At 35.8% G+C, this 27,895-nt stretch overlaps 1 protein-coding gene across 2 annotated transcripts in view; it reads left to right on the forward strand.

The window, feature by feature from the left end:
- Positions 1–27,895, forward strand: part of ARMC3 (armadillo repeat containing 3) — a 48,897-nt gene that overhangs the window by 1,581 nt on the left and 19,421 nt on the right. For both annotated transcript variants that reach the window (XM_010154372.1, XM_010154373.1), the window contains exons 2-9: positions 5,969–6,086; positions 7,883–8,008; positions 9,638–9,706; positions 10,036–10,211; positions 11,533–11,727; positions 12,525–12,708; positions 18,002–18,154; positions 18,279–18,384. In XM_010154372.1, coding sequence (XP_010152674.1) covers positions 5,969–6,086; positions 7,883–8,008; positions 9,638–9,706; positions 10,036–10,211; positions 11,533–11,727; positions 12,525–12,708; positions 18,002–18,154; positions 18,279–18,384 — 1,127 coding nt within the window. The remainder of the gene's footprint in view (positions 1–5,968; positions 6,087–7,882; positions 8,009–9,637; positions 9,707–10,035; positions 10,212–11,532; positions 11,728–12,524; positions 12,709–18,001; positions 18,155–18,278; positions 18,385–27,895) is intronic.

Raw genomic sequence — 27,895 nt, forward strand, 5'->3', positions numbered from 1 at the left:
TGAAGACCAGATCTGCAGTTTTTTGGCTTCATTTTTACCCTTACTGTACTTCAGGCTAGCGTAGCTCTTCTAGCAGTCCTGTCAGAAAAAAACATGAATGTTGCATAGCAAAACAGTATTAAATATGAAACTAGATCATTGATTAGTTGTAGCTATCAACTAAAAAAAGAAAATCTTCTAGCTATGAGAATATTGTTAATAGTGATCGTGTAAAATCAAATCTCAAAACTTTATATTTCTCCTGGATATTTCAGATAGCAGGAAATTAGATGCAGACAAAATACAAGATGTATTATCTATTATCTTCTGACTGATAATCTGCTTATGAAAATGTCAACTGCAAGAAAAGAAACCTTGAGATAATGTGGACAGGCATATAAAAGGGGGCTTCGTGCATGTGGAATGCTCTGAGAATACATCGTACTGTAGACGATCACTATTTTTGATAGATTTCTAGGAACAGGTGGAAAACACATCTCTTAGCCTAGCCACTGCTTATATGTTTCAGAAAGTATTCCCAAGGACTTTGTTTTCCCTGCCTTTCATAATTTGTCTTTTACTGTTATATGTTCTGAGCATTGGGCTTCTCCAGGAAAAATATTGCTTTGAGCCTCTGTATCTGTATGGATGACCTTAGACAGTAATTCAGGCAGATAAAATATGCTGGCTTTGACATAGATCGGTAAGAACTTTTCATATGATATCTTCATTAAGTTTGGTCTAGACAATACTACTATTTGATCATCAGTGAGGGCATAGGCATTAAAAGGGAAGCCTAAAGATTGCCACTAGAGAAAATACTGAGGCACTGTCACTGAAAGAAACCTATAGATACTGTTGTGGTTTTACTCCGGCTAGCAAAATACCAAGTATTTTTGAAAATGGCTTCATTCACAATAATGATGTGAAGAAGGTGGAATATATGAAGTGGCACTATCAAGTCCTGAAATTCAGTTTCCACAGAAACACTCTTTTGAGCATTTAATACCTAAATATTAATTTACCTTGATTTCAACAAGGCTTTCAACACTGTCTCTCATAACATCCTCATAGACAAACTGATTAAGCACAGGCAAGATACATAGACAGTGTAAATGAATTAAAAACTAGCTGAACTGCCAGACTGAAAGGGTTGTGATCAGCAGCATGAGGTCCAGCTGGAAGTCAGTCACTAGTGTTGTGCCCCAGAGGTTGATCCCAGGGCTGGTACTGTTTAATCTCTTCATTAGGGACCTGAATGATGGGACAGAGTGCACCCTCAGCAAGTTTGCAGAAGATACAAAATTGAGAGAAGTGATTGATATACCAGATGGTTGTGCAGCCATTCAGAGGGAACTCAACAAACTAGAGAAATGGGAAAACAAGAATTTCATTAAGTTTAGTAAAGGGAAATGCCAAGTCATGCAACTGGGGGAGGAAGAACGGGTATGAACTGGGTGATGATCAGCTAGAAAGCAGATTCACAGGAAAGGACCTGGTGATTTTGGGGGATATGCACCAGCAATGTGCACAAATCCCTGGGATGCATTAGGCAGAGTGTTGCCAGCAACTTGAGCCAGGGGACTATAGTGTTCTGCTCAAAATTGGTAAGACTGCACCTGGAATGCTGTGTCCACTTCTGGGTTACCCAGTACAAGAGAGACATGGACTTACTGGAACAAGCCTGCCAAAGGCTTGGAGCATTTGTCATATGAGGAGGGACTGAGACTTGGGACTTGAGAGAAGTCTTGAGAGAAGAATGTCAAATGTGTATAAAAACCTTGTAGGAGGGCGTAAAGAAGTCAGGCCAGGCTCTTCTCAGTGTTGCCCAGTGAAAGGATGAGGGGCAATGGGCACAAACTGAAACCCAGGAGGTTCCATTTAAACGAAGAAGAAAATTCCTCTTTTACTGTAAGAATGATGGAACATGGCACAAGTGGTCCAGAGACATTACGGAGTCTCCATCCTTGAAGATATACAACGTAAGACTCTGCACTAGTCCCGAGCTCCAGCTGACCCTGCTCTGAACAGGCCAGTTGGACCAGATAATCTCCAGAGGTGCCTTCCAACACCAACTCCTTGTGATTCAATGGAATATCTTGGATTTATGTTGTTAGTACAGGAGATCGGACAATGCCAGAATTTAAACAATTAACATGACCAGGTATATATTAGCTCTGTTTTTTCTAGGTAAAGGAAAAGGGGTTAAGAATATCAAAGATATCACTAATGCTTCTAAAGAGTCTACAGAAGGTGCAAGTATAAAGCTGACCTGTAGTCAGTTAATTCAGATTTAAAGAATAAAAAAAAAAAATCCCAGTATGATGAAACAGTAGAATAATGGCTGATAAATATGTCCTTCAAAAGGTGAGATTTGCATCTAAATGGGAAAACATTTGCACTCACAAATGAGAATTAAAAGCACAATGTCACAGTGCACCAAAATATTTTGGGAGAGAATGAGCAAGGATACAAAAACTCACAAAAAATCTTTTCCAAATTGAGTAGAAGCAAGAAGCTTCTTAGAGGGACACTATTAGGTGATTAAAGTCATAAAAGAAAAGCAAAATTACTTATCCTTGTGTCAAGACAAAGCTGTGTAGCAAATCACTAAAGCAAATGTGAAGAAATTGCCCAAATATGAATAAATAGTATTTGCCCAGGTCTTTTCTAAGTGAAAAATAACTAAAGTCTGAAGTTGTGGTACTTAATGTATTGTACTAGAGGAATGGAGGGTGGAAAATTTCGTTTTCAAAAAGGAATACATTAATAATTACAGGCCAGAAAGTTTGTCTTCCATGCTGTGTTAATTGGTAGAAATAGTTATACACACACACACAAAGAAGATGCATGGATAAATATGATGGGAATGGGGTAGAATCAATATTGCTTGTCTAGAGGAAAGTTTGATCTCTAAATCTGTTTGAATTTCTTAAAGGAATCAGTGAGCAGGTGGATAATGGTGATCTGGTTAATACAGTTGGTTAGCTTTTGCAAAAGTTTTTAGACCAAGCTAGCTCACCAGTTCTCTAGGTTGCAGAGTGCTGGAGTCCAGAAGGGAATATAAGCAAAGTTCAGTAGTCTGCTTGCCCACACCTGTTACTGGCCTTTGCTGGAGACAGAATGCTGGGATGGATGAGTCTTTTGTCCATTTTGTTTTACCATTTTGAATTATCTTAAATTTAACCTAATTTAAGTTGATGGAAGCAAAAAAAAAATCCTAAATACTCTGCAGTTTCTAATGGCTTTGAAGTTAAATGTACACAAAAATTATGATCAAAGACATACAGGAGTTTTTGAATTACAGCTTGCTTTTTCCCTTAACTTGCTTTTTTCTTAACATAAAGTGAATGTTGGAAATGTTGCTTATAAACCAGTTAAGTTCTGTGTTTAATGCAAATTTGGTTGTAACTTCAGGCATATTATTCTAGCACGTAATCTGGCCTGTGTGTGCCATTAAGGGAACAGTCTGCAATGATGTATAAAGATTTAGGAGCAAGCAGTGATGAAAAATAAGAAAGAGGAGGGAACTGGCATTATGATAAGCAAAAGTCACATCCAATCCTGTGGTAGTTTTGATGAACAATGTTACTTTCCAGGAAATCACTGACCTGCTCAGTCCTCTTTGATTTCAGTGACGACTCTTACTGTGTTTTCAGCACAGAACTGCTTCTAATAGGGAAGTGCCTGTTAAATATTTCAGGCAGTAGTAGTGAATCTAATCTCTATACAAATGGATAGAGATTAGACCAATTTCACTCTGCTCATGTGCCAACCTGTCATAAAATCCTAGGAATTATCATTGAATTGTGGTTTATACGATTACTTGTGAACACAGGAGGCAATGAAAATGGAGCAACATAATAGTGTCTTTGATATTAGATCAATGTAAATAAATAACTGGGATTTAAGACTCTTCTCTCATATTTCATTTCTTACTAAACTTCCTCCAAGATCAGTCTTTGTATTTATTTTATTCTGGAAGCCTAACAACATTTAGTAAAAATTAGTTTTATCCAATCACCAAGTATTTGCCAGACTCAGGAGATATTTCTGTTCTTAAATCACAGCACTCACCTGGAGGATCACGTTCTGTCCACACAAGGACACAAATGTGCTGTAGACAAGTACGAAGGTGGCTAAAGGGACTTGCAGTCATCTCTTAATTCTCCCATGTGCCTCTCATATGGATAGAATGAACAAACTGCGTAGAATGGGTAGAATGAATGTTACTGTGATAAATTGAATTTTTTGCTTCCTTACAATCTGAAAATTCCCATAAAGAATTCCATCATTTTAGGCCCATCATTAAGATGTAACTTGGACCACCGTGCCACTATTTGGTTTAAATCTTGTTGTTGACTCATTATTAAGCAAAATTACTTATGGTACAGTAAGCTGATTGTATTTTCTTAAAAAAGGAGATTACTTCCATGACTTGTCCCATGCCTTCACCTTGTCACAGCACACATGAAGTTGGGCAGTGTCTCCAGGTTTTCACACCTGCTTGAAGCTAGGGAGACCAGTTAAACACATTAGCCAGATGACCTCTTAACTATTAATGAAACTTGGACCTTGATCTTGCAGCCTGTTAAATCATGTGAAATGCCTTATGGAAGATGATGAAATCATTTACATTTTAAAACCTATGAAAAATATGAATTTAGAAATTTGAGTACTAGTATTATATTATTCCTTATTTTTGAACAAGTCTGGGGAAGAACAAAATGCCTCCTGTTTCTTCATTTTCCTTCTATCACTCACATAATGTTTTAAAATATTTGCTCCAAATAATTTCCTTGCTTGTCAATTGGCTTATATGTATCTTCATATCCTTATTGTTTAGCAACATGTGCCTCTGATGTAGCTATTAAAGCTATTTGGTTTATGAAGTAAAACAAATAATAGACTTTTAAAATACATACAGTATGGATATACATTGTAATAATATTTGTAAAGAATTTGTATTGCTCTCTTAAATGATTAATCTGTTGTATTTTAAACATCATTACATTGATACTGAGAGCCTTCATGAGTCCAGTATCTAGTAGTTTCTGTATGTAACACAGATAATCTATAGGCCTAAAGTGTGAAGACAGAAGAGAGTTTTTCCATATTACAAAAGTATTTTAAATCCAAGTAAGCTTACAGTTTTTCAGGGGGTAGAATTTTCAGAAATCCTTGAGTCTTCTTAAAGAATGAAAGTCTTTTTTAGAAGATTCGCTCTCTCAAGTGATATTAGTCTCAAAGAGTCTATTAAGAGAATGAAAACTGCCAGATTTGTTGGAAGATTTTTCCTGAATGAGAGGTCAGAAGTGGAAATGAACACTTTGTTTCATTTCTAGCTGGATGAGCAGGGATTGTATCATGGAAATACTTCAGCTAGTACCAGATCATGATGAAATAGTGAACAGAGTTGATGAAGGCACAGGAGAGGTTCTTTTATTTTTTTAAAGTAACCACAAAGTGTTAATGGCACAGAAGAACTCTGCCTCTTACAACACTTACGTTCACAGGCTCTGGCACAGCTCCTCAAAAGAAACATTTTCTCATGTTTGGTTCCCAAGGCACAGGATGCTCTTACATACATAGCAGAATTACATCATTTGTTGCCTTCAAGTCTTCCTAGATATGAACAGGAAAATGTCAAGATTTTCTCAAAATCTTCACACGGGATGAAATCATGTCTGTATTTGAAAGTCAATTGTTCTTTATTATTTTTCAACAGTGTGATGAATTATTATTAAAAAATTAAAATTCTCCAAGTATTCTCCAAGTAGCAACTCCTGTTAGTATTTCTAATTCAGTGTAGATCACAAACTAGTTTGGGTTTTGTTGGTGGTTTTTTGTGTTTGTTTTGGGGTGGTGGTTTGGTTTTGTTTTTTTTTTTTGTTTTTTTTTTTAATGTGGGATTTTGCTGCAACCCACAGGAAGGCTCAGAATAAATCAAACTATTTTTTCCTTTTTTTTTTTTTTTTTTGGTTTGTAGTTTGATCCTTTATTGATTGAAAGCAAAACAGCAGCAACGGTTGTGCTGATGCTTGGTTCTTCTGAAGAGGAAGTTTTGGCCAAAGCATGTGATGCTCTGTATAAATTTGCATCAAAAGGTTAGTCTTTTTGAAATGAACTTCCCTTTGCATTACTTAGATTTTGATAGTAGTTCACCATCTTTTATTTTCCTAGCACTGAAATCTTCATTTTATCTCTAGGGTTTTCTGAAATATTTGTCAAACCTGTATTTGTAGTTATAAAGAGGTCCTGTGTTTTATGTGCAGGAAACGTTTATCATTTTGTTGTAGAATATTATATTCTCTGTTTCATAGAGCTTGGTTTAGATATAAACTAGATCTGTATTGCTATGATGTTTTTAAGAAAAATACAACATACTGATGTTTTTAGTTGCTGCTAAGCAATGTTTACATTAAGCCAAAGACTTAATTTTCTGATACTGCCCCTGTGTTCCCAGCTCCTTCTCTACAAGAACCTGGGAGGAGATGCAGCCTGTATAGCTGACCCAAACTGACCAAAGGGATATTTTGTGCCATGAAATGTCTTGCTCACTATATGTTAGCAGGAGTTGGCTGGGGGCTCTCACTCTCTCTCTGCTTGGGATCTGGCTGGGTATCACTAGGGGTTTTTTTCATTGCTGTTTTCCTTTTCATTAATTATTATTATCATAGAATCATAGAATCGTTTGGGTTGGAAGGGAAATCATCAGTAGTAGTAGTAGTTTCATTACATATTATTAGTATTATTAGTATCAATATTTTATTTCATTTATTTTCAATTATTAAACTGTTCTTATCTCAATCCATGAGTTTTCTTACCTTTTCCTCCAATCCTCTCCCCCATCCCACCAGGGGAGGAGGAAGTGAGCAAGTGGCTGTGTAGTGCTTAGTTGCTGACTGGGGCTAAACCAGGACAGCTCCTTCCCTGCTGTCCACAGTAACATGTGGCACACTGCAAGAGGATGGATATTTAGTTTTTCTGTTTCTACTAAATGAATAATCCTTTAAATTGTTAATGTAGATATTCTTGCAATCTTTCAGAAGACTGAGCTGTAACTTCACAGTGTGACACAAGAGAAAGAGTTGATTTTACTTTGCAGTTAATTTGTTTCTTGAATGTTGCTAGTAAATTAAGTCCCATCCCTCAATAAAAAAATAATTCTTGTATTATAATTGTGTTTTGGCCTGAGAATGAACATAGTTCTACAGTTTCTTCTCACATTGCTCACTTGTAGCAATTCATCAGAAAATTAATTATGAAGCTGTTTTGGGAACTGAGAATAGGTGTAAGTTTTGGATTTTGTTTCCTGGGTTTTGGATGAGTTTTGAGTGAGTAGGAACAGAAGGTTGTAATCATAGAAAATGCTTCTATTCTTTGCATGGCCAGAACCTATTCAGCTACAAAGTGCTCTGTTCTCAGGTGGTAGAAATCTCCGGGTGGATTTAATGATCCAAATCCTGGTAGTTGCTTCAGTTGACGGGTAGTGCAGATCCACAGAATGAATTAACTGTTATTTTCAGGACAACAAAATTGAGAAGCAAGGAAAGAGGAAAATAAAATGAGTTCTTAATGATATCACTCACCTGTAATTCGCTAAGTAGAAAGCTGTCATTTTTACTACCACTACGTTCTCCAACAAATTAGTTGAGTGTCCAGTAGACCGAAGCATCCTTTGCTTTACAAATGAGAATTAATCCTAGATGCTATTAATCCTTGATACTCTTTGACACATGTTTATTTGGGATGTAGATTAGATGGTCTCCCAAGGTCCTGTTAAGGCCTTTGTTCTTTGGTTCTACAGTCCAATAAAAGATTGGTAGCTGTTTTACTTTGTTACATTAGAACTGTAAGCTTGTTGCATTTTTACAGAACTTTTAACCTAATTACTTTTCAGGTGATGAAAACAAAGTGACACTTCTTGGTCTTGGAGCAGTGGAACGTCTATATAAACTCATCTCACATGAAGATCCAATTGTACGTAGAAATGCCATCATGGTATTTGGCATCATGGCTTCTAATCGTAAGAGTCTCCATTTTTTTAATATTTTTCGATGTGTGTGAGTGGTCATCAAAGCAATAGGTGGCCCATGTGAAAAAATCCTATATTAATGGCCCAAAATAAAGGAACAAATTCAGCTATAGTGAACTACACTGATGTTGGAAAAAAAGTTGCAAGTGAAGTTAATTTTCCTCCAACACCTATTTTTGTTTTGATGGAGCCAAATTGAAACAGTTTCACACTGGAATTATGTCTGTCAGAGAAAACCTGACTACATAAGATGCCCAACAGTGTGGACATGGAACGCTTTTCTCTTTTACAAAAGTGGGAAGAGAAGGATAAAGTAGTATTTGTCATCTACAGAAAATGCTGTCATTAAATATCAGTTGTTACTTCAGGCATTAGTGTAACTACAGTGATAAGGGAGAAAATGTGTTAAATTTAAAGTAGCTAACTCAGGAATTGATAACCAAAAAAAGCTGTGAACTATCAAGCACTGGCATGGATATTTACCCAGCTTCCTTGGCAGGTCAGTGCAGCTGTAAATGTTTTTCATCTGTATCTGAGCTAGTGAAATTCATGTAGTCTTGAATATCTGAGACATTGCATTCCTGGCAAGGTAGTGCATACCATTATAAATTATTTAACCACTGTTTATGCAGATTTTCTTGTACCTTTTTATAAGGTGAAAATGACTGTATTACATCCATACTGGTGGCCGAGTGCCAAACGATCAAGCTGCAGTGAGTGGTATGTAGACATACCTGAAGATGAAATCAGGTCTTATTTTGATAGATGTGCTACCCAGTTGTCTTGCATGGGGCTATTCTAACCATTATTTAAGCCTTTTCATCAACTGCTACCCACTTTTCATGTGGCACTGGACATTATACTCCTTACTTTACTTTCAACTCAGCATTAACATGCTGTTATTCCCTTCAGGCCTTGGCTTCCAATGCTGCTGGGCAAACATGCATTTGAATGACTGAAGATCTTCCATTTATATTCACATCTTTAAAAGTATATTCAGCTCATACCTTTTTTTTTATATTTCAATGCTGTTAGTCTTGATAGTAACAACACAGCCCTTTAAGATCCCATGATGTCTGTCCCAAAGAATGTTTTTTGGTTATTCTATCCAAATAGAATAGGTTGTGGTTTTGCTAGTTTGCCATTGACAACAATAAAAACACATTCTGAAAGTCTTTACTGTGATCTTAATAAGAAATATATGATTCTTGGTTTCTAATTGCAGTAAGGGCTGTGTTAGCATGAAATTAGAAAGTGATGGATTCGAAATCAAATAATGGCAGGAGTGCTTTTAGTCTGATAAATTTAACTATTGGGTTATGACTTCTTTGACAACTAAAACTGTGAAATATTTAATCAGAACATGCTAGATGCAACTATTTTGAGTAAAGTTTCAATGAAGTATTGAGCAACTTTGTATATATCAAATGTCAAAGAATGTCACCTGGTACTTGAAAATCTCCCGTGTGTTTTTTGGGCCCATTATGGTCTAGGTATAACTTCAGTTGTGTGTTGTTCCCAGTCAGATCTTCCTGTCTCTCAGGGAATAACCATAAGTACCTTTCTCTTAGCAAAGATTGCCAAATGAAAGACTTTGTATTTGTGTTTATTTCATTGTAGATGATGTCAAGAAGTTGCTGAGGGAACTGAATGTCACAAATTCACTTATATCACAGCTGGTGCCAGAAGGTAGCTTGTAGTATTCATTCCTAGTGCAAAAATACATGCAGAAATAATTTATGACTGCCATTTGATCAGACAATTTAATAACATCTTCCTTGTAACTTATGATTTGTCATGCTACATGTTAAATAGGTAATTGCTTTTATAGGAGTGGCTCTGTTACTCCCTGAGTAGTGTTTTATGTTGTACAGATGGAGCAACATGTTTATGGAGATGTCAGGTATGATTAACCGCTATTGCTTATTGACTTCAAATAATATTGTAAACTACTGGATTAGTGAACATATACTGTGCTGAATAAAATTTGATTAAGATATTTCTTTTTGTTCCCATAGAAGATGTAATTATCCATGAATTTGCTACTCTCTGTCTAGCACATATGGCTGTTGACTATACTACTAAAGTACAAATATTTGAGCAAGGTGGATTAGAACCACTTGTCAGACTACTAGGTAGCCCTGATCCTGATGTGAAGAAGAATTCCGTTGAATGTATCTACCTCCTGGTGCAGGTAAAGTTTGTTGTTGTTTTACATTAGAGGCAGATAAGCACTTACACACACACCTCCACCGCCATCCTCTGTGGGGTTCATATTTTTAAAACGTTTGGTTCCTTTACTCTCCCGTGTTCATCATTGTATTTGAAAACATTACACCCAAGTCTGTGATTGTTACATTAGTTATGAATATAGCTGATTTTACTCTAATTCGGTTGAACTTAATGCAATTATTCATGCTGTGCAGCAATGGAAGTGAGATCAGAAGCAGATTAGGATTTTTTTAATTAAATATGAATTTGTTTTCTTAGTTGGAAAATTATAATCTCAGTAATGAGAGTTATAACCTGCCTATCTAAAAGATTGGAATAATCCTGTAAATTAAAGAATTAGCAACTGCATTGTGCCTTGTTTTGGTCAGCAAGTCCATAGTCACAATTTCGAACATCGTCTTAATGATAGGTGAATGCTGTCAACAGCTACTTCCCATACTGGGAGGAATAGATTTGTTATTGGCGACTTTCACACCCAGCACTAATGTCATCCATATGCTGCTTAGCAAAAGAATGGTGCATTTGTGTGGCAGTTCTCTTCCATGGCTTAAGTGAATCAATTCAATAATGAATTCAGTTTATAACTCTATCTCTTTTGGGGCATCAGAGCATGTCTATTCAGAATCGCATTTTACTTTCTCCTTTTTTACTATCTCGCTGTCTTTGTTGCAGGGTATATCTGGATAACTGCACCTGGTGCTTGCTTATATTGATAAGGATAATTGCATGCTGCACATGTGCAGTAAGCTATTTAAAAGCAAATTGTAATTTTTTTTTCTATTTTAATATAATCTACTACTGTCCTTTTATTAAGCTGCATATACACCGTTTAAAGTTGAAATCTTAGTGTCATTTTATAATTACTAAAACAAAAGAAGATATAACAAGGCAGCCACAGTACAGTGTGGACACTAGTTTTGCCCCACTAAGGTAAATAAAAATTATTAAACTAAATTCAGAAAACTTTCTTTAAGAAACATGTATGATGAGACAAACATGGCAAAACCAAGAGTAAATAAGGTTCCTTAGGCAGGACTAGGTTCTGTAGCGTGTACTTCAGTCATGGAAAAATAAATAATTAGAATTTAAGGTTGCTGGGGATTGATTATATTCGGTTTGATTCTTAGCTGAAAAGAAAGAAATCATCAGAACTGGAAGTTTTGGAATATTGAGTCTTTTGTATGTTTGAATTCAGATTTGTGGTGTTCTTTCTGTAAAGTCAGGAATTGATGTACTGTTATGTTCTCTATCACTAACATTCTTTGTTGAATATTTTACTGCAGGATTTTCAAAGCCGTGCTGCAGTTCGTGCACTGAATGTAATTCCACCCTTGCTGGAACTACTGAAATCTGAATACCCAGTTATTCAGTTGCTAGCCCTTCAAACCTTAGAAGTAATTAGCAAAGACAGAGAAACCAGGATAATACTGGGAGAAAATAAAGGATTAGACTGTCTTCTGAATATACTGGAAACCAATGTACAGTTTACTTGCCCGATAAGTTTTACATTCTTGCTGCTAATGTTTGTATGACTACTGGGAAATATTAATTATGTTATGGAATAGTGATAAAAGAAGAAAAAGCTCCTTACTTGAAGCAAACAATGGTAGAAATAGGATAAGCCAGGATACCTAGCATAGTAAGAAAAGGGATTGACCGAAATGTTTGTATTTGTTTTATTGCTCTATTGCTGTTAGTAATACTGGTTTACATTTACTGTCCATTTCTCAAACTGTTGTAAATATCAGAAAAATTCACCATACGACCTTTAATATGGTGTTTTCCCAAAATTTCTGATTATATGCTGAGCTCTGGGGCTGGTCCCTAGTTTGAACACTGATCTTTTTTTCTGAATTTCCTTTAATATCAATGGCCTTAAGTATAATTTCCTACCTTGGAAATTACATTGTTTATGTTATTATGGAACTCATTTTAGTGCATCTTGAGTTCAGATGTCACCATGGGAAATATGATGCATAGAGAAATTTGTGAAGTTTTTGAAATGCTAAGATGACAGGTCCTTTCTGAGTACCTGCCTGACCTACTTTGATATAAATGAGAGACTTTTGGGGTTTTTACTGGTTTTGATAAATTGTGTTGCATCCTAAGGCAGATCAAAGAAATAATACAAAAAATATGAGTATGCAAATATGTGCTTTGCAGGATAAATAAACTGTCCAAAAGAAAGTTACAACAATTATTCTACAAAGTTAAAAGCCAAAGATGTTTTAATCCTGATTTGAAGGTTATTTGTTTGGGGGTTTTTCCTTATCAGGAATTCAGCGATCTACATGTGGAAGCTCTTGCCGTGCTGGGAAATTGTCTAGAAGATGTGCATACTCTGCAACTGATTCAGCAGACAGGAGGCCTTAAAAAGCTCCTTTCATTTGTAGGAGTCTCTACTGTTCCTGATATTCAGAGGAATGCAGCAAGAGCAATTACCAAAGCAGCATATGACTGTATGTGACTTTTTAAAAATCCATGCACGTGAATTTGATTATGAAGTAAATTTTCATCCAGAATGAGGCTGTTTTATCTGGTTGAGGGTAGTACTTGTGCTGAGGAAAACACTGGCAAGAATGAATAACAGTGATGAATCTTGGCAATCAGAGCAGCAATTGGATGCTAGGCTATATATAGATATGAAAATGTTAAGATTTTGCCTCAATTTATTTTTAAATGTAATATATTCTTGCAAAAAGCTCTCCTCAAAAAGGAAAGTGGAGTTCTGAAAATTATCTTTATCTTTTGTTTAGTGACGCCAGGTAACTGCCATCTTAAGCCATCTCTGCTGGCACTATTTCTCATCAGTATTGGTTAAGACTTAATTACAAGTTTACTTCCTTTTGCATACAACTGCTCGTCTAAATGTCAAGCAATTTCAAATGCAAATTCCTTTAACAGGGACGTGAAAAAAAGCCTTTCAAATGGCTTGCAGATTAATATTCCCAGTAGAGTTAAATAATTTCATTGTCATCTTTTTATAATTATTCATCCTATAGTTCTTTTTTATATGCTCTTCTTTGAGTCACTAAGGAATTCTGAATTAGGCAGAAAATGCTCATCACTTTTGCTCACAAGGATGCTCTTTATATGAATCTACATTTGAAATTCCTTCCATACATTGGTTTCTGAGTTGCAGCATATGCCTGGTGGTGCGGTGTAACAAAATGCGATGTGAGTAATAACATACTTCCGTCTATAGAAGGTTTTAATTCTGTCCAGGGATTTTGATGACAGTAACTATGACAGTAGAGTTTAAATATTTCATTCATGTTTCTATCATCTTGTGGTTGAATCATGGCTTTCATTTATGTATATTTTAAAATATGTTATCTAATTTAATGCATGGCTAAAATAATCTCTCCTTTCTATAGTATTTCAGACCTCCTTTTTTCTCTTCCCATCTTATCTTTCCAATTCTTTTCTCACCTTCCTTAGTTTGACATCCTGAATATTTGTAATTACTTGGATTGCAAATGATACATGAAAAGAGTGGAATCTACCTTTCCTAGTATTCTGTGGGTTTCCGTATGCTTTTATCGCTATCTATTGGAAGCTTTGCAAGTCACTGAAAATTATTTTCATTAATGTTTAGTTATCAAAAATAGGAAGGGACCTTCTTATACCAGTATTTTCTTTGTGTATTTTCCTGTATTGTTATTTTTTATTATGCTACTTAGGACTGTCAGTATAATTTTTATAGTCCTGTGACAGGCTTGTAAGTAGTATGCTAAGCAGATTTATATTTGCTCCTGCTACTTTCTACTGCGTCTTACTCCTTTTCATATTTATTTTCAAATAAGCATAGCCTTCTTTTGCCCCTTCACACCTCTTTCAGTTCTTGTGGCCTGATGTTTTAGTAGCTGTTAGTAGAAGCAGGTCTGAACACATTTTTAAAGCACGATGGCAAGAGCTACACATAATATATTACAGTACTACCAATGATCTTATATCATGGGAAGTTACCGTCAGTGAAGATGCATCTTCTTGTCATACTTCTTTACAAATGGAGTCAATGCGGTTTCATTATACAGGTTTGCTCTCTTCTTCAGCCTATGACAGTTGGTTTAGGATGCAGCAAGCTGGAAAAATAGATCAAATGAAGATTTAAGATACTTGCTTCTGAGCTGTAGAATTTTGGTGACAACCAGTTAGGCAAAGGGCAACATGTTGTACTGATGCAGTGGAAAACAGAGTCCAGCAAACTTGTTGCTCAACATGGCCCCCAGAAGTATTGAATTTATTTCAGATGCATAGAGCTACTGGTCTAAAGTCAGCTTTCCAGTGGCAAGAAAAGTGACACTGGGGCCACTATAAGAAATAGTCCAAATGCAGAAAGAAATCAGAAATATGTGCATTTTTTGTTTGTTTGGAGCCAGTTTGTAAATGTACTAAACAGCCTATCCAAACTGCTACACTAACGTATGCTATACTAATACTTGTTTTGGTGTAAATCCAATATAATACAACACTGCTCTAAGTTATTTTATGGCTTTTTCTTTAGATTTCCAGTATCCATGCAGTAGTCTGCATTCTTCAGGTTTGATAATCATTGTTGCATTTTGCTAACGTTTCCTTGCATACTTGAGAAAAAATATACTGCATTTCATTGAAATGAAAAGCTTACTTCTGCTATGATAGAACATGGATCTATCTGGTTTTTAGTCTTGGCAGCTGAGTATACAGTAGTGTCTGGGTTTGAAATTATTGTTGTTGACAGATGGAATTTAGGTTTGGGTTTTTTTCCTGATAGATGTGATCATAGCCAACAGTTTTGTTTTATGCCTTGTTCAGCCCTTTGGAAAGGGACTCCTGCAACTTTTTGTTGTTGTTATAAAGCAGATGTATCCCTTAAGAGCTATTCTCAATCTCAGAATAAATTACATGGTACAAACACTATATTCAATTTTAAATAGCATCTTTAGGATGCTGCTCTGTTTAAGTAAATTAAAATTGATCATATTTCTGTACACAGTCATTATTCCTTTGCCCCTACAAATTTGTTTTGTTCTCTAACATAATTTTGAACTTAATGTATTATTTTATCAATGGTTTTATTTCATATGCTCAGAATTACAGTGGTGAATTTTACTGTTATTCCCTCCTTGCCCAGCAAATAATGCCGTTATTTCAGAATGAAAAATATAATTTAATGCCATAAATTACTGATTATGGGTGAGTGGATTATCTGGACTGTTGGTTAAGGAGGGCCTGACTTTCCTTTAAAAATGTCAGACACGCCAGCAACAACAAAATGCTAGAGTGTGTATGGAGAAAGTGATGATCATGCCCACTGGAGTTTGGCCTCACTCTGCCAAACTTAAGGTTTGAAGCTCTCCCCATTGTTCACATGTATCTAAGTGCAAATCTGTTCAAAAGGGAGCATACTGAACATGCTCTCTAGCCTGATTAACATACACTTTTTTACAATACCAGGTTTTTATTTATCTGGGTTATCTGAACTCAAAGTCAGTGAGAGGTCATGATACTATGTAACATTAACTTTTTTTTTAGTTAGAAATTGGTATGAATAATTCCATCAGGTGACTACAGTGAACTGAATAGGTAATCAATAGAATTATGATCATGATTTTGGGGTAAGAAGGGGAAATAGGAAAATATACTGAAAAACAAAGGTTGTCTTCTGATGGGGTCAGTGCTTGACAAAACAAACAGAAGTGTTAGTACTCCAGATTCTTTTAGTTGAGTGTGCCTGAGTATTTTACTTCATGTTAAATCAATGTATTCAAATTACTTGGGAGTCAAGAAGTTCATCACTGTAAATATAGTGTTGGCACTGACATGAGAAGTGCTTAAGTACAAAGGATGCTTTTTAGTTGTACATTCTTTCTTTTCTATAGTAAAAACCAAAGGAAACAACTCATACAGAGAGAGGATCAGCAGAAAATACTCATTCCTTAAATAGAATTGGCACCTAGATCTTAAAATATTAATAGTTTTCATCTATCTGTCTAGCTAGCTAAATATAGGTGCATCCTCTTTACCATAAATTCAAATCCAAAATCAGTTTTTCCACATCACTGAAATATTCTTTGTTCTGTTTAAAATATTTTAAAACACTATTTTCACTCATTCAAATTATTTATATTATATAATTTATGACTATATGAAATAATAATATTTAGTATTAAATGCTTACCCATCATCATAACTGCCTTTAAAAGCAAGAATAATTTTTAAGAAAATCTGCATAGTAATAAGTAACTTGCTGTACGTACAAGAACCAAATTACTGAAGCATGAAGCACCTTTAGAGATCATTATTAGGGATTATGGACTAGTTTGACAAGCAACAGGCCAGTGGCATACTTCATTACTTGTCAAAATGGTCTGTAATCCCAATTAAGGCCTCCTCTGATATGCATCAAGGATATGAGCTGGCTGATATGCATCAAGGTTGTGGCCAAGGTTCTGTTGACACTTAAAATCCTCCCTGTTTTTTGTTGCATCTTTTGCTTAGTGATTTCAACTGCATATCTATGATGATTCTGAAAATAAGTAGAATTGAGCTAGAGAGGGGAAAGCATTTAGCCATCTCATGTATGTGCATTGAGTCATTTCTGCTGTAACTAGATTTTCAGTCAAACTTTCTTTTCATTGGCTTTGTGGACTTCAATTTGATTGCTTTTATTCACCACAGATTCAGTTTTATTTAAAAAAATTCTTTACTTTTTACACTTTTAATTCATAAGACAACTGTCCAAATAAGGGAATGATCCCTCAAAGCATTAGTAAGCACTGGTAAAATTTCCAAATGTGTCCAAGTCCTACTGACTTCTCAGTTCCTGAATTTCTTTGATACATTTGAAAATCATGCAATATAGATGTAACTTCAAGCATGTAATTCATCAGCTTTAAATTATGCATATGGTTAAGTGTTTATTGACTCTCATAACTGCAGAGCTTCTATGCTGTCCAGTGCCCTTCTGGTTGCAAAGATTTCACTCAGGGCTCTTTCTATCAAACACCTGCACTTTTGATCTCATCTATTTTGGGATGAGTGCGTTCATTAGTATAATTGTCAGATGTCTGTAAATACTTTGTAGACGCTCTGTGTTGTTACCTGTGTAGAGGAAGGGAACGTTTATGTCCTTCTTGAGGGGCTGCAGATCATTGCAGTGTAGGTCTGCAGTGAACACACCTGTGTCACCAGGTTAAAATATGGAATTGAAATTCTCTGCAAAGTGCATTGACGAAGAACTGCAAGCTGTGTAGAATTTAAAATTCAGGTTTTAACACCCCTCACCTTTTTTTGGCTACTATAGTATGTTAACTGCTTCTCCACCAAGTTCAATTGTACATTTACTAGTATGTTCTTCGATTTTATGCATTTGGACTTTGTTAGCATGAAGTGAAGTAATCATGATACCGAGTAAGTATGGTCTGTTGAACTGGAAAAGCTGTTTTCATCAAGCCTATATGCATTTTGCGGTTTTAAGTCTTAGAGAGAACTAACTTTGCATTCTCTTGGGCTGTATATATTTAAAGCTGCATCTAATAATCATCTTTTGGGCTTGATTCAGAGTTCAGTGAAGTCTAATGGGGTTGGGATCAGGTCCTTCATGCATATTTCTTAATTGCTGGTGCCTCTGTTACCAAAATATTTCCATTTCCATGGTATCAAAAGCAAGTGTTATGTTGGAAACTACTGTATGAATTCAAACTCATGTCCTTTCATTGATTTGGAAAATGAATGCAGATTAATGCCATTGTTCTTTTCCGTTTAAAGCTGAAAATAGAAAAATCTTAAATGAAGAAGAGGTTGAGAAGTGTCTCATAAAACTTTTGGAAATTGATAATGATGGACTTAAAGTTGCTGCTTCCCAAGCAATTTCTGCCATGTGTGAAAATTTAGCTAGCAAACGTGCATTTGGACTCCAGGGTAAGTAAGGTGGGAAAGGATGAGCTGAGAATCTGTGCTTTTCCTTTTTATAAGGAACATATTATAATTTTGCAATTGCCATGGTTTATTTAAAGGTTCATGTATACAATTATTTCTTTCAAAGGGGTTCCCCAGCTAGTACAGTTGCTAAGCAGTGACAATGAAGAGGTAAAAGAAGCTGCAGTGACAGCATTAGCTAATTTGACAGCAGCCAGTCCTAGTAATGTCAGGTGAGTGTGCAATAATTGAGTTGTTAGTTAAAACACTAATCTGAACACAAGTGGTAATGTTTTGATATTTAAAGAATGCCTCATCTCAGTCCTCATCCCACAAGGCAGGTCTGTTGGAATTTGACTAAGGCACTTTTTGGTGCTTATGAGTCATCTTGGGATAGGTTGGTTCTCATCTGGGTTACAATAGTTACACTATCTCTACTAACCTTTGCTTCACAAGAAAAGATATGAAGCAGATGTAATGAGAGCAAAGTTATACATCATGTTTTGAAGAAAACCTAGGAGGAAAATATGCCTCATAATCTAAGACATTCAATGTGGGATATTTTTTGAAAATTCAGAATCAGTAAGGTATACTTTAAAATTCGATGGTGCGTGCAACTTTTTTGACTGGTTTAAACCCGATCTTAGAGGGAGATAGCACTTGGATATTCTCATTATTGGCATTGCCTTTCTGTTTTTATTGTCCCACAGTAGAGAGTGCTCACAGTGCATTCTCTGAAAGAAATGAAGTGTAACTTCAGTGTCCAAAATAACTAACAAGGGGTGGTTAGCTGACTGTAAGTTCCAAGATAATTGTATCAACTAAATTCTACTGTCAGTCACAGAGTTCTGTTATCCCAACTCTATTAAAAGTTCTGTTCAGGGAAAAGAAACAGAACAGTCTGATGTATATGAGCAGTCACATGTAACTAACAAACCATAAAATAAAATTCCTTAAAAGTTTCCTGGAATATACTCAAGGAAGTTGTAATCCTCTCACAGCCATTCTTTGAAGTGAAAAAGTAAAACAACTCACCAAATAAATTATTTGTTTCAATTTATTGATTCAGCTCTAATGGTCACCAGTATTCACTTAATGTTACCAGATGGAGCCATAATTTGACACAAGAGAATAATATTCTGTTCTCAGATTCACATAGTAGATTTTTTTTGTCTGATATTCTGCTCTCCTCATGTGCAAGACTCTTCAGTTGGTGTCAGTGGGAGTCATACACACATGAAAAGAGCACAGCGCTGGAGTCTGGGGGTCAAACTTTCAGCTCCACTACAGCTGGTTTTCCTAGCGCAGCCTTTTGAGGTTTTACATTGTGAAAAGGGAATCTCTGGAGAGTTTTGAGTTGGTCTAGCAGCTTGTGCCAACTCATTCAGTTTCTTTTGCCAGGGAGATAGTCGGAACATTGTTTAGCTCAACTGCTAGAACAATTCTCTGAGACCTCAGGCAGGGAAATAGCTGTCTCTGATCCTCTGCATTATAATGGAGTTCGTATTTGTTTCTTGCTGGGCAGAGTCAGGAAATTGTAAAGGTGGCTTGCATACACTTCTCTTTGCAGTCTTCCTCCGAGTACAATATGGAAGCACCAGATAATCTAATCACAGGTCTTCTGTGAAAATCAGGAAGCAATAATTTACATTAAATATGTCTATTGGATGAATGCCATGCGACTATATAATTACTTCAAAGCTTCATTTCTAAATCAAAACCATTAATAAGTCATAGAGGGGTCCAAGTGTGACTAGGATCTATAAATGAATGTATGGAGTTGAACCCTCAGCTGATACAAATTGATACAGTTCCAGCTCACTGACTATCTGGTCCATATTTATTTTACATTCACATAATAGGAAAAAAAAATTATTTGGAGAAAATGCATTCCAGGTTGATTTACCATAATCATATTTTGTTCTGGAATATTTTGTGTCTGTGTCTTGTAAACCACTGAAAATAAGTGTATATATACTTATACTGCTGATACACTTTTATACTTGTGACTTTGTAATTGTGTTGACAATATTCTAGTCCCAAATGAGACTAATGAGACTAGTGCCCTTTTATTGGTTATATATTAGATTCTTGTTATAAACCCTTCAAGAAAATTAAATCATAGAGCTAGTAGTAGCAGGTAGACCTTATGTAGCAAGAACAAAATGGCTACAGTGAAGGGAAAGGCTGTTTACTATAAATGTGGTCACTTTTTACCAGCCAGACAAAAATTCAATCTTGTTGAAGTCCTATACATGTGTTCTGTCATATTTCATTTCGTGAACTGTTTTGCATGTATTATATTGATAGAAGGTTGTGTACCTTGCCCTTTCATTTTATACGGTATGCATTACAGAACGTAAACAATGCACAAGACACTACTATTTTTGCTGGGGATTTGTTGTTCTTGTTCGCATTATTTGTTCAAGAAGTGTTGTCTGCTTTTCCTATGATATGAAAAGAAATACAAGTTAAATCAAATTGTATAATTAAGGCTCCCACAATGGCTAGCTCATAAGGATAAAGGTCTTCCATTGATTAATAACACAAGAACGGCATAGGCAATGGGCAGTACTACTCCCCACTAATGTATATTAACCTTGACCTTTAGGTGCTTCCCCACAGCAATGAAAGGCTGGTTCTATACCCTTACCCAATCAATCCTTTGTTTCTCAACTGAGACAGCTAATAAAGGTGTCAAATATGGTGGAGGTTTTGTAATTAGAACACCTGTTCACGATGAACGGGACAGAGACCAGCTTGTCATTTCACACAAGTCCCCAAGCAACCATGATTTGGCAAAAATAAATATCTTAATGAATGACTCTGGCTCCTGTAGCGTTTTTAACCAAAAATCTAGAGCAGAAGAGAACATGAATCTCACACCAACCATTTTGAATTTTCAGGTTTACTGGGAAAGATGGATTTTCAATATGATCCCTACCAAAGGACATAAAAATAATGAAAATTACTTTTAAAATATTTCAGCATTTAAGCCTTTGCTGCATAGCTGACATTGTGTCATGCTTCAGTAGCACATAGAAAAAAAGTATGGTGGTCAAATGCCTCATTAGTTTGCAGATTGACACCCCAGATGATGCTTTTATCAGAATTCTATCATAAAGTAATAACAGATTTTTAATGCTGCTTTATAGTGATGATAAGTTCTTTGTAAACTTGTTAATAATTCAGCTAAATAAAAATAAAATTGCAAAGCATACCGCAGTTTAAAATCCCATGTACTTATTCTTACACAATAAAGGAATTATTTTGGGATGTGACTATGTGTATAGATCTGAGGCTATCCTTGATGTATGTGTCAGAATTTGCTTCTGTGGCTCTCCTTCTGGGAAGAACAGAATTATATTCAGCTGGGTATTTGCATCCACTTCATGTTTTTTAATCCAGAACACTAACTTGCTTTATTGAAAACTGCTTAGTGTATTTGGGCAGCGTAATTCCATTGTAAAGAATCTGTGAAATCGGTGCATTTTTGATGTGTCCAAGCATCAGGAAATGTGGGCACGGTCCCTTCAATAATGTACGTTATGCACAAATTGAAAAATTACACAGAAACAGAGAAACAGCAGTGCCATCTATTGGGCAGAAAAATAAATTATTCTGTGCTATGCAACAAACTACAGAACCAACGTTTTCCTTCAGCCTCTGCCTATTTTTTCACGTTTAAAATATAATCAATTACTTTTGCTTTTCCTGTACTTAAGATGAACTGATTGTGTTAAATACGATATTAGTTAGAAGTAATACACAGAAATAAGATCTCAAGCGTACCAGTTAGACATTAATCTGACCAGCTCTTTTCTTCAGTCCTGTCGTAGCACAAATGCCATTTCTAATAGCTGTCTTCATAAATTTGACAGTGTCTGAATTCTGGGCACCTAATGGAGTTACCGCTTAAGAAAAACATATGCTATGAAATTCAGAGCTTTGTACTGGACATGAAAACTAATTAACAGCTTCAATAATATTTGTCTTAAATTGTTTATTTTAAGTGCAAAATTTATAGCATTCAGTTATAGTTTGGTCTGGGGGAAGAAGCAAAGGGATGGGTTTTGTTCAGCTGTACTAAGGGCTACAGGAAATTGTGGTTCATGACAGACATGATCTGGAAGAATATTTCTCCTGGGTTTTATAATTATTGTCATGTTACATATTTCTGAGTATTATATCTGCATTCAAGTCAGTAAAGTATCATCCCAAAAATTACAGAGTCAGCAAGCTTGATGTTATTTAATTTTCCAATTCTTGAATTTTTCACAAGAATCAGTGGACCTATTCACATTAGCAAAATTATGTCCATATAGGCAGTTAAAGGCGTTATTACAGCATCTGAATGTGTGCTTTCTCATATGCATCAAGCTTTCCAAGATCTTGGAGTAGGTTGGGGATAGGAAGGTAGGTTGGGAACTCACTGGTTACAGGCAGTGCCCAGTGAGGAGTAAGGAAGTTGTTCCCTTGACTTCAGTGGGTGTTTCATCTATTCCAAACTGAAATTCATATACTGATCTAATTACTTCAGTCATTAGATCCTCAGTCCGTTCCATGTGGATAATGCTCACCTGTAGTGAGAGTCTCTCACCTGCTTAAACAGACATGTTCAGTATCCACAGCGGATTTGATAGGTTTTGCGACAAGTATGGCTGTAAAAGAATTAATTTAAAGAATGTTCGGGTTTTGTACATTTCAAATTTTGTTATTACCATTAGGAAGTAATTATTATTACTATTTGGTAATAATATCACTAGGTAGTAATATTCCCTATTAGAAAATTGGAAACTTAATCACAGCTTTTATCTTTCAAGACTGTAGATGGAACCTAATTCACATAATGGATCAATATTGAAGCATTGGTATTAAGTAAGATAATACACTTACATGAATATGTATTAACTTATGAGAACAGGAACAAAAATTTCTAGTATATGAGAAGTACATTTAAGGACATTTCATAGGTTTTGTCTTTTTTATGGTTTAGTAGTTCTTCTTGATAACGTAAGTTTGTGTTTCTGAAAGAGGGAATCAACAATAGAATGCCACTAGCTGTATTGTGTAAAGGTAGTATGTCTTAATACTGACCCCTAGTGACAGAATTGCATTTTTGAGCGACTGTTGTGCCAGATAAAGAGATTTTGGTGGGTTTTGTGGCTTTATTTTTTACTGTAGCGCCCATTCTGCTACACCCTCTGCAAATACAACCCCTTAACTCATGCCATGAACAAATTCCTGTTTTGACTTTGTCTTACTGTATATCCATGTGATGGGTGTTTTCTAAAGAAAAAAGACAACAAAGTCACTACCAACAAGCTCACAGGCTTTTCCTTACAACTTACGTGTTGACTTCCATTGAAAACTGCAAAACGTTCTATGGTAGAAAAGCTGAATCAAAGCCTAATGCTGGGATCTTGTTGAGAAACGGGTTCCCACTGTGACTTTAACATCACATCAGATGACTGAGACGCAAGCCATGGGCAGTACCCTAAGTCATGCTCTGCTGGCAGGTGCAACGTGTTTCGCTCAGCCAGCTGCTGGTTTTCTCTCTTAGGTTTGTGAAGGTGTAGGTAGATGGAAACGTCCTTCTATAGACTCAGACACTGTGACTGCATTTTGTTCCCAGCACAGGTCTTGCAGCAAAAAAATTTGTTATGCATTTTCCTCTTTGTTTGTTTTTAAACTCTTGCTGTGGTGGTTTAGCAATACTTGGCAACAACACAAATATCAGTGTAATCAACATTCTTCTCAACACAAATCCAAAACATAGCCCCATAGTAGCTACTATGAAGAAAATTAACTCTATCCTAGCCAAAACCAGCACAGTTCCCTATCAGGGGTTATTCTGAAGACAGAGACCAGTGCAGAGCATTCATCTCTAACACAAATCTCCTATCACAGCATCCTAAGGTGTATGAGTACCTAAGTGTATCCAAAACAGTTTCAGACAGAAAACAGAACACTTCTAAATTGGGATAACGGTAACTATATAGAAATTTTACCTCTTACAGATATAGCAAAACCTTCTGGGCTGTTTGTACTCTCCTACCTTCAAAGCCTTGCAGAGTGATCACTATCTTAGCTGTGGAAGGCTGGAATTTCACTCAGATCATGTGTAGTCTCACCTGTAAATTCCTATGGTATATTTCTGAGGGATCAGGTAAAACTTTTTTCTTCCTGGATGGTGACTCCTAAGCCTGGGAGAGAAAACTCTGTTGTATGTAGTGGCACAAGTTCAATGACTGCTTTTGTGTGTGTATCCCTACAGTTCAGTGACATGCATCGAGATGAATTATGTATTTCATAAAAGTGGCAAGGGTTATTTTACATTTGTGTAAATTTCAGACAAATGTATTGGTGCTTTTGCATGCACATTTTCCTTGTAGTGTATTTCTAAATTAAATGCAAATTATAAGTATATGGTTTAACTTACTTTAGTATAGCGTGAAGTTATTTATTTTAAGTGTATGTAAGGGAATTGCGGGTTTGCGGCTGATCATGCAAACTTAATTCCGTCCTGCTGTGAATTTAACCTGTGCGCTGGCTGTGGCATGTTGTTTAATTGGACTGTCATACACACAAGGGGATAAAAATAAGCTTTCACAAGTAACTTTGGACATTTTTGCTTGCAACTTCACTTATTTTGTCTTAACATAGTGGCATATGTGTACTTTCTTAGAGATTTAGTTTTAAGAGAAAAAAATAAAAGCGTTAAGTTTCTCCACTCTGAATCATCATAAGATCTTGAACCTTTAGCAAGGCAAAAGAGGTTGCTGCCATTTGAGATAAGTTCACAGGTGTATAGGAAAGACTTAGCCATAGGTGAAAGATGGGTTAAGTTTCACAGTTCCAGGACTATTTGTAGAGAGACTGACTTGGCACAGGTTTTTTTGTCCTTCCTCAGCTTCCAGAGATTAAGAGGAGCCACTGTCTCCTCTATCCCTGTGTTCAGATGACTGGTTGTGGGTATCCTGCTTTGGCTCTTTCTTTTACTTCCACTACACTTCCACGGAGGCTGCTCTGGCAACTCCTGAATGTTCCCTGTTATTTTGCTTTTGTAACAATGTGGATTCCAGACTCTCAACATCAGTGCTGAATTAGTGATTTTTGCATGCACTACTTCTTGAATCAGAAAAAAAGAGAAAGGGGGATATTGTCTTTTTCATGAGCTTATCCTGGCTGAAGCTACATGGGATCTTTAAGGGAAAAAAAGGGTTCTATTGCTGAATTCCAAGCCTTTCTCATATTAGTGGAAGTGTCAGAAATTCTTCATAAAGGTTGCAAATAATATTATAATTGAAAGGCTCAGATACCACGAATAGATAATTCATTACCAATGCCCCTGTAATATTTCAGATTAGGTATACGACAATTTTAGAACTGAGATCTATGTACCTTTGTCAGATGGGTTCAATGACAGACATTATATCTCGGTAATGTATCGCTGAATGAGTCCGGTATTACAGTCACTGTTAATCCAGACAGTTTAAGGTTTTATTGCTGCCAGACCATGAGGTTTATTGAGTCGGGGGTTTGTTGATGTTTTAACAAGAGACTTGTCATTAAAAAATAGGAATAGAATGTTCAGTAGGATAAAATGAAAGATGAAATGGTTTGTTGCTATCATCAATATTTTTATTGTAGCACAAAGGGTCCCCGAGTTGTAGATCAGAGTCTGTTGTGCTAGATTCCCTTACTCAGAATAAACATACCGACATTAATTTCCCTTGTATAGTGAAGAAAATGGAAGCAATATTAGTCTTTAAATAAAATCGGATTGACTATATACAATAGTCAGTTGCTTTGAAAATAATTAAATCACAAAGTGAAATTTTGGTAAATGCAGAAGACATTGGATGTGATTATTCTGATGGCATAACAAGACAAATGAAGAATACTAATACATTTAAGGGATAAAAAGCAAGCTATTTCTTGAGGTTTTTCAAACTTCTGGTTATGATATTATTTTCAATCAAAAATTACGTAATAAGCTGGATCAAAAATGCCTTGTCTGGAAAAGAAGTAATGCGATTTAACACAGATAGAGTTGATTTTAAAAAATGTGTGTGTAATTAGATGCATAATTCTTATGCATAATTTACATGCAATTATGTATGAAAATGAGATATGCACAGGCATAAATGGCTAGCTAAGCACCTCACACACAATCACAGTAATTTTGCACAGAGATTAAACATGCAGTTGCAAATACATTTGGAAAATGAAGTCCATAAGGAGTCCAATGGCCTTTGTGAGGAGGAAAAATCTGATTCTTTTCTGAACAGAAATTGTGTTAAATCCTCAGTCTGAAGGGGGGAAGTAAACAGCATATGAGTGAATAAAAATAGAATTGAATATGAACCAGTTTGTTTAGTTGTGGTAGAAGAGGCTAAACCAAACATACTTTACCATTTTTATGAAGTGTCAGTCTCACTAGCGTACATGAGGCATAATCCAGAGTAAAAGTGGTGTGAAGCTGCACCACTGCTCTTCCCCTCTATCTCCCCTGCATAGGAGGTTGCTTTGGTCAGGGCTTTGGACAGCAGTCTCAGTGGTTTCTGTTGGCTCTTTGAACACTGTTAGTCACTTTCTCCATTCTCCTGAACCTTCTCTTCAAGAGGAAAAGCTGGCAGGACCCTTCCCTGTGTACAAAGGAAGTAAATAATCCATTATCTTTCTTGCCATGGCTAAGAGACTTGGTCAGGGACCAGAGATGTTATGCTTGGTGTGATGCCAACACAGAGGTGGTCCTTGACCCAGAGAGCTTACAGTCCTAAAAATAAAATTAAAGAAAAAAAAACCCACAGAGTTTTGGTCCCTTTTTTACTAATGATTGTTTTCACAACACTCTACTAATGTCTGAGCTTTCCTATTGCACCCCAGACAACTAAAGCAATGAAGTGTTCGGTTCAGTGAAATACTTGTGCATCTCCAAACTGTTTGAAAAAAAAAAAAAAATATTGGATTGTAATCCATTTTGGCAATTATTTTATTGTCATCTTTTAATTCTGTTTTGCATTTTAAAAACAAAAATCTGTTTTTCTCAAAGTCTTCAGCATTTATTCTTTGAGTGATCTTTTAGAGACTTTTCAAGAAAATCTCTTCATAACTTACTTGTTTAAATGTATATTTAAAATTAATAATTTAAATTAAATGTTTACTATTTGACCTTTTAATGTTTGCTTTTCCAATGGCATGTGAGAAGAAATTTTAGCTATTCATGAATACAGTAATTTGAATTCAGTTTTAATCAGAATTTTGCTGTTTCACTATGGGGCACAGCTGAGGTCAGTGGGGCACCTGAACTGTGTATACCCTGGTTAAGGTAAATACCTAGCACTGTTAGGTTAGGCACTCTAGTGATCATAACCATGTGATTATAAATCATAACATTTTAATTATTATAACTTTAATTAGAGCTATGTAATTTTTACACCTATCTTCTCTGTTTTTTCTTGTTTGTTTGTAACTCATATAGTCAGCTTCTATATTTCAAAAAAATCACAGTGCAAACAGAGTATACTTTTTTCCCCCCTTGTCACTGTCTACTTCCATTTTCCCTCATTTTTTCTCTCCATGATTAGTGTATTTGATGTATTCTGAATCTTTACACAACATGGAGGAAAAAAAAAGGTGTGGTTGCGTACAATTTACTCCTTTTTCACATCAAAAAGTGTGTACTACTTTTTAGCTAAACCAAGGCTCCCATTTTCCTTGAGGATGCAGTCCTGCTGA

The sequence above is a fragment of the Eurypyga helias genome, unplaced genomic scaffold, assembly GCF_000690775.1.
Source record: "Eurypyga helias isolate BGI_N326 unplaced genomic scaffold, ASM69077v1 scaffold9756, whole genome shotgun sequence".
Taxonomy (NCBI): domain Eukaryota; kingdom Metazoa; phylum Chordata; class Aves; order Eurypygiformes; family Eurypygidae; genus Eurypyga; species Eurypyga helias.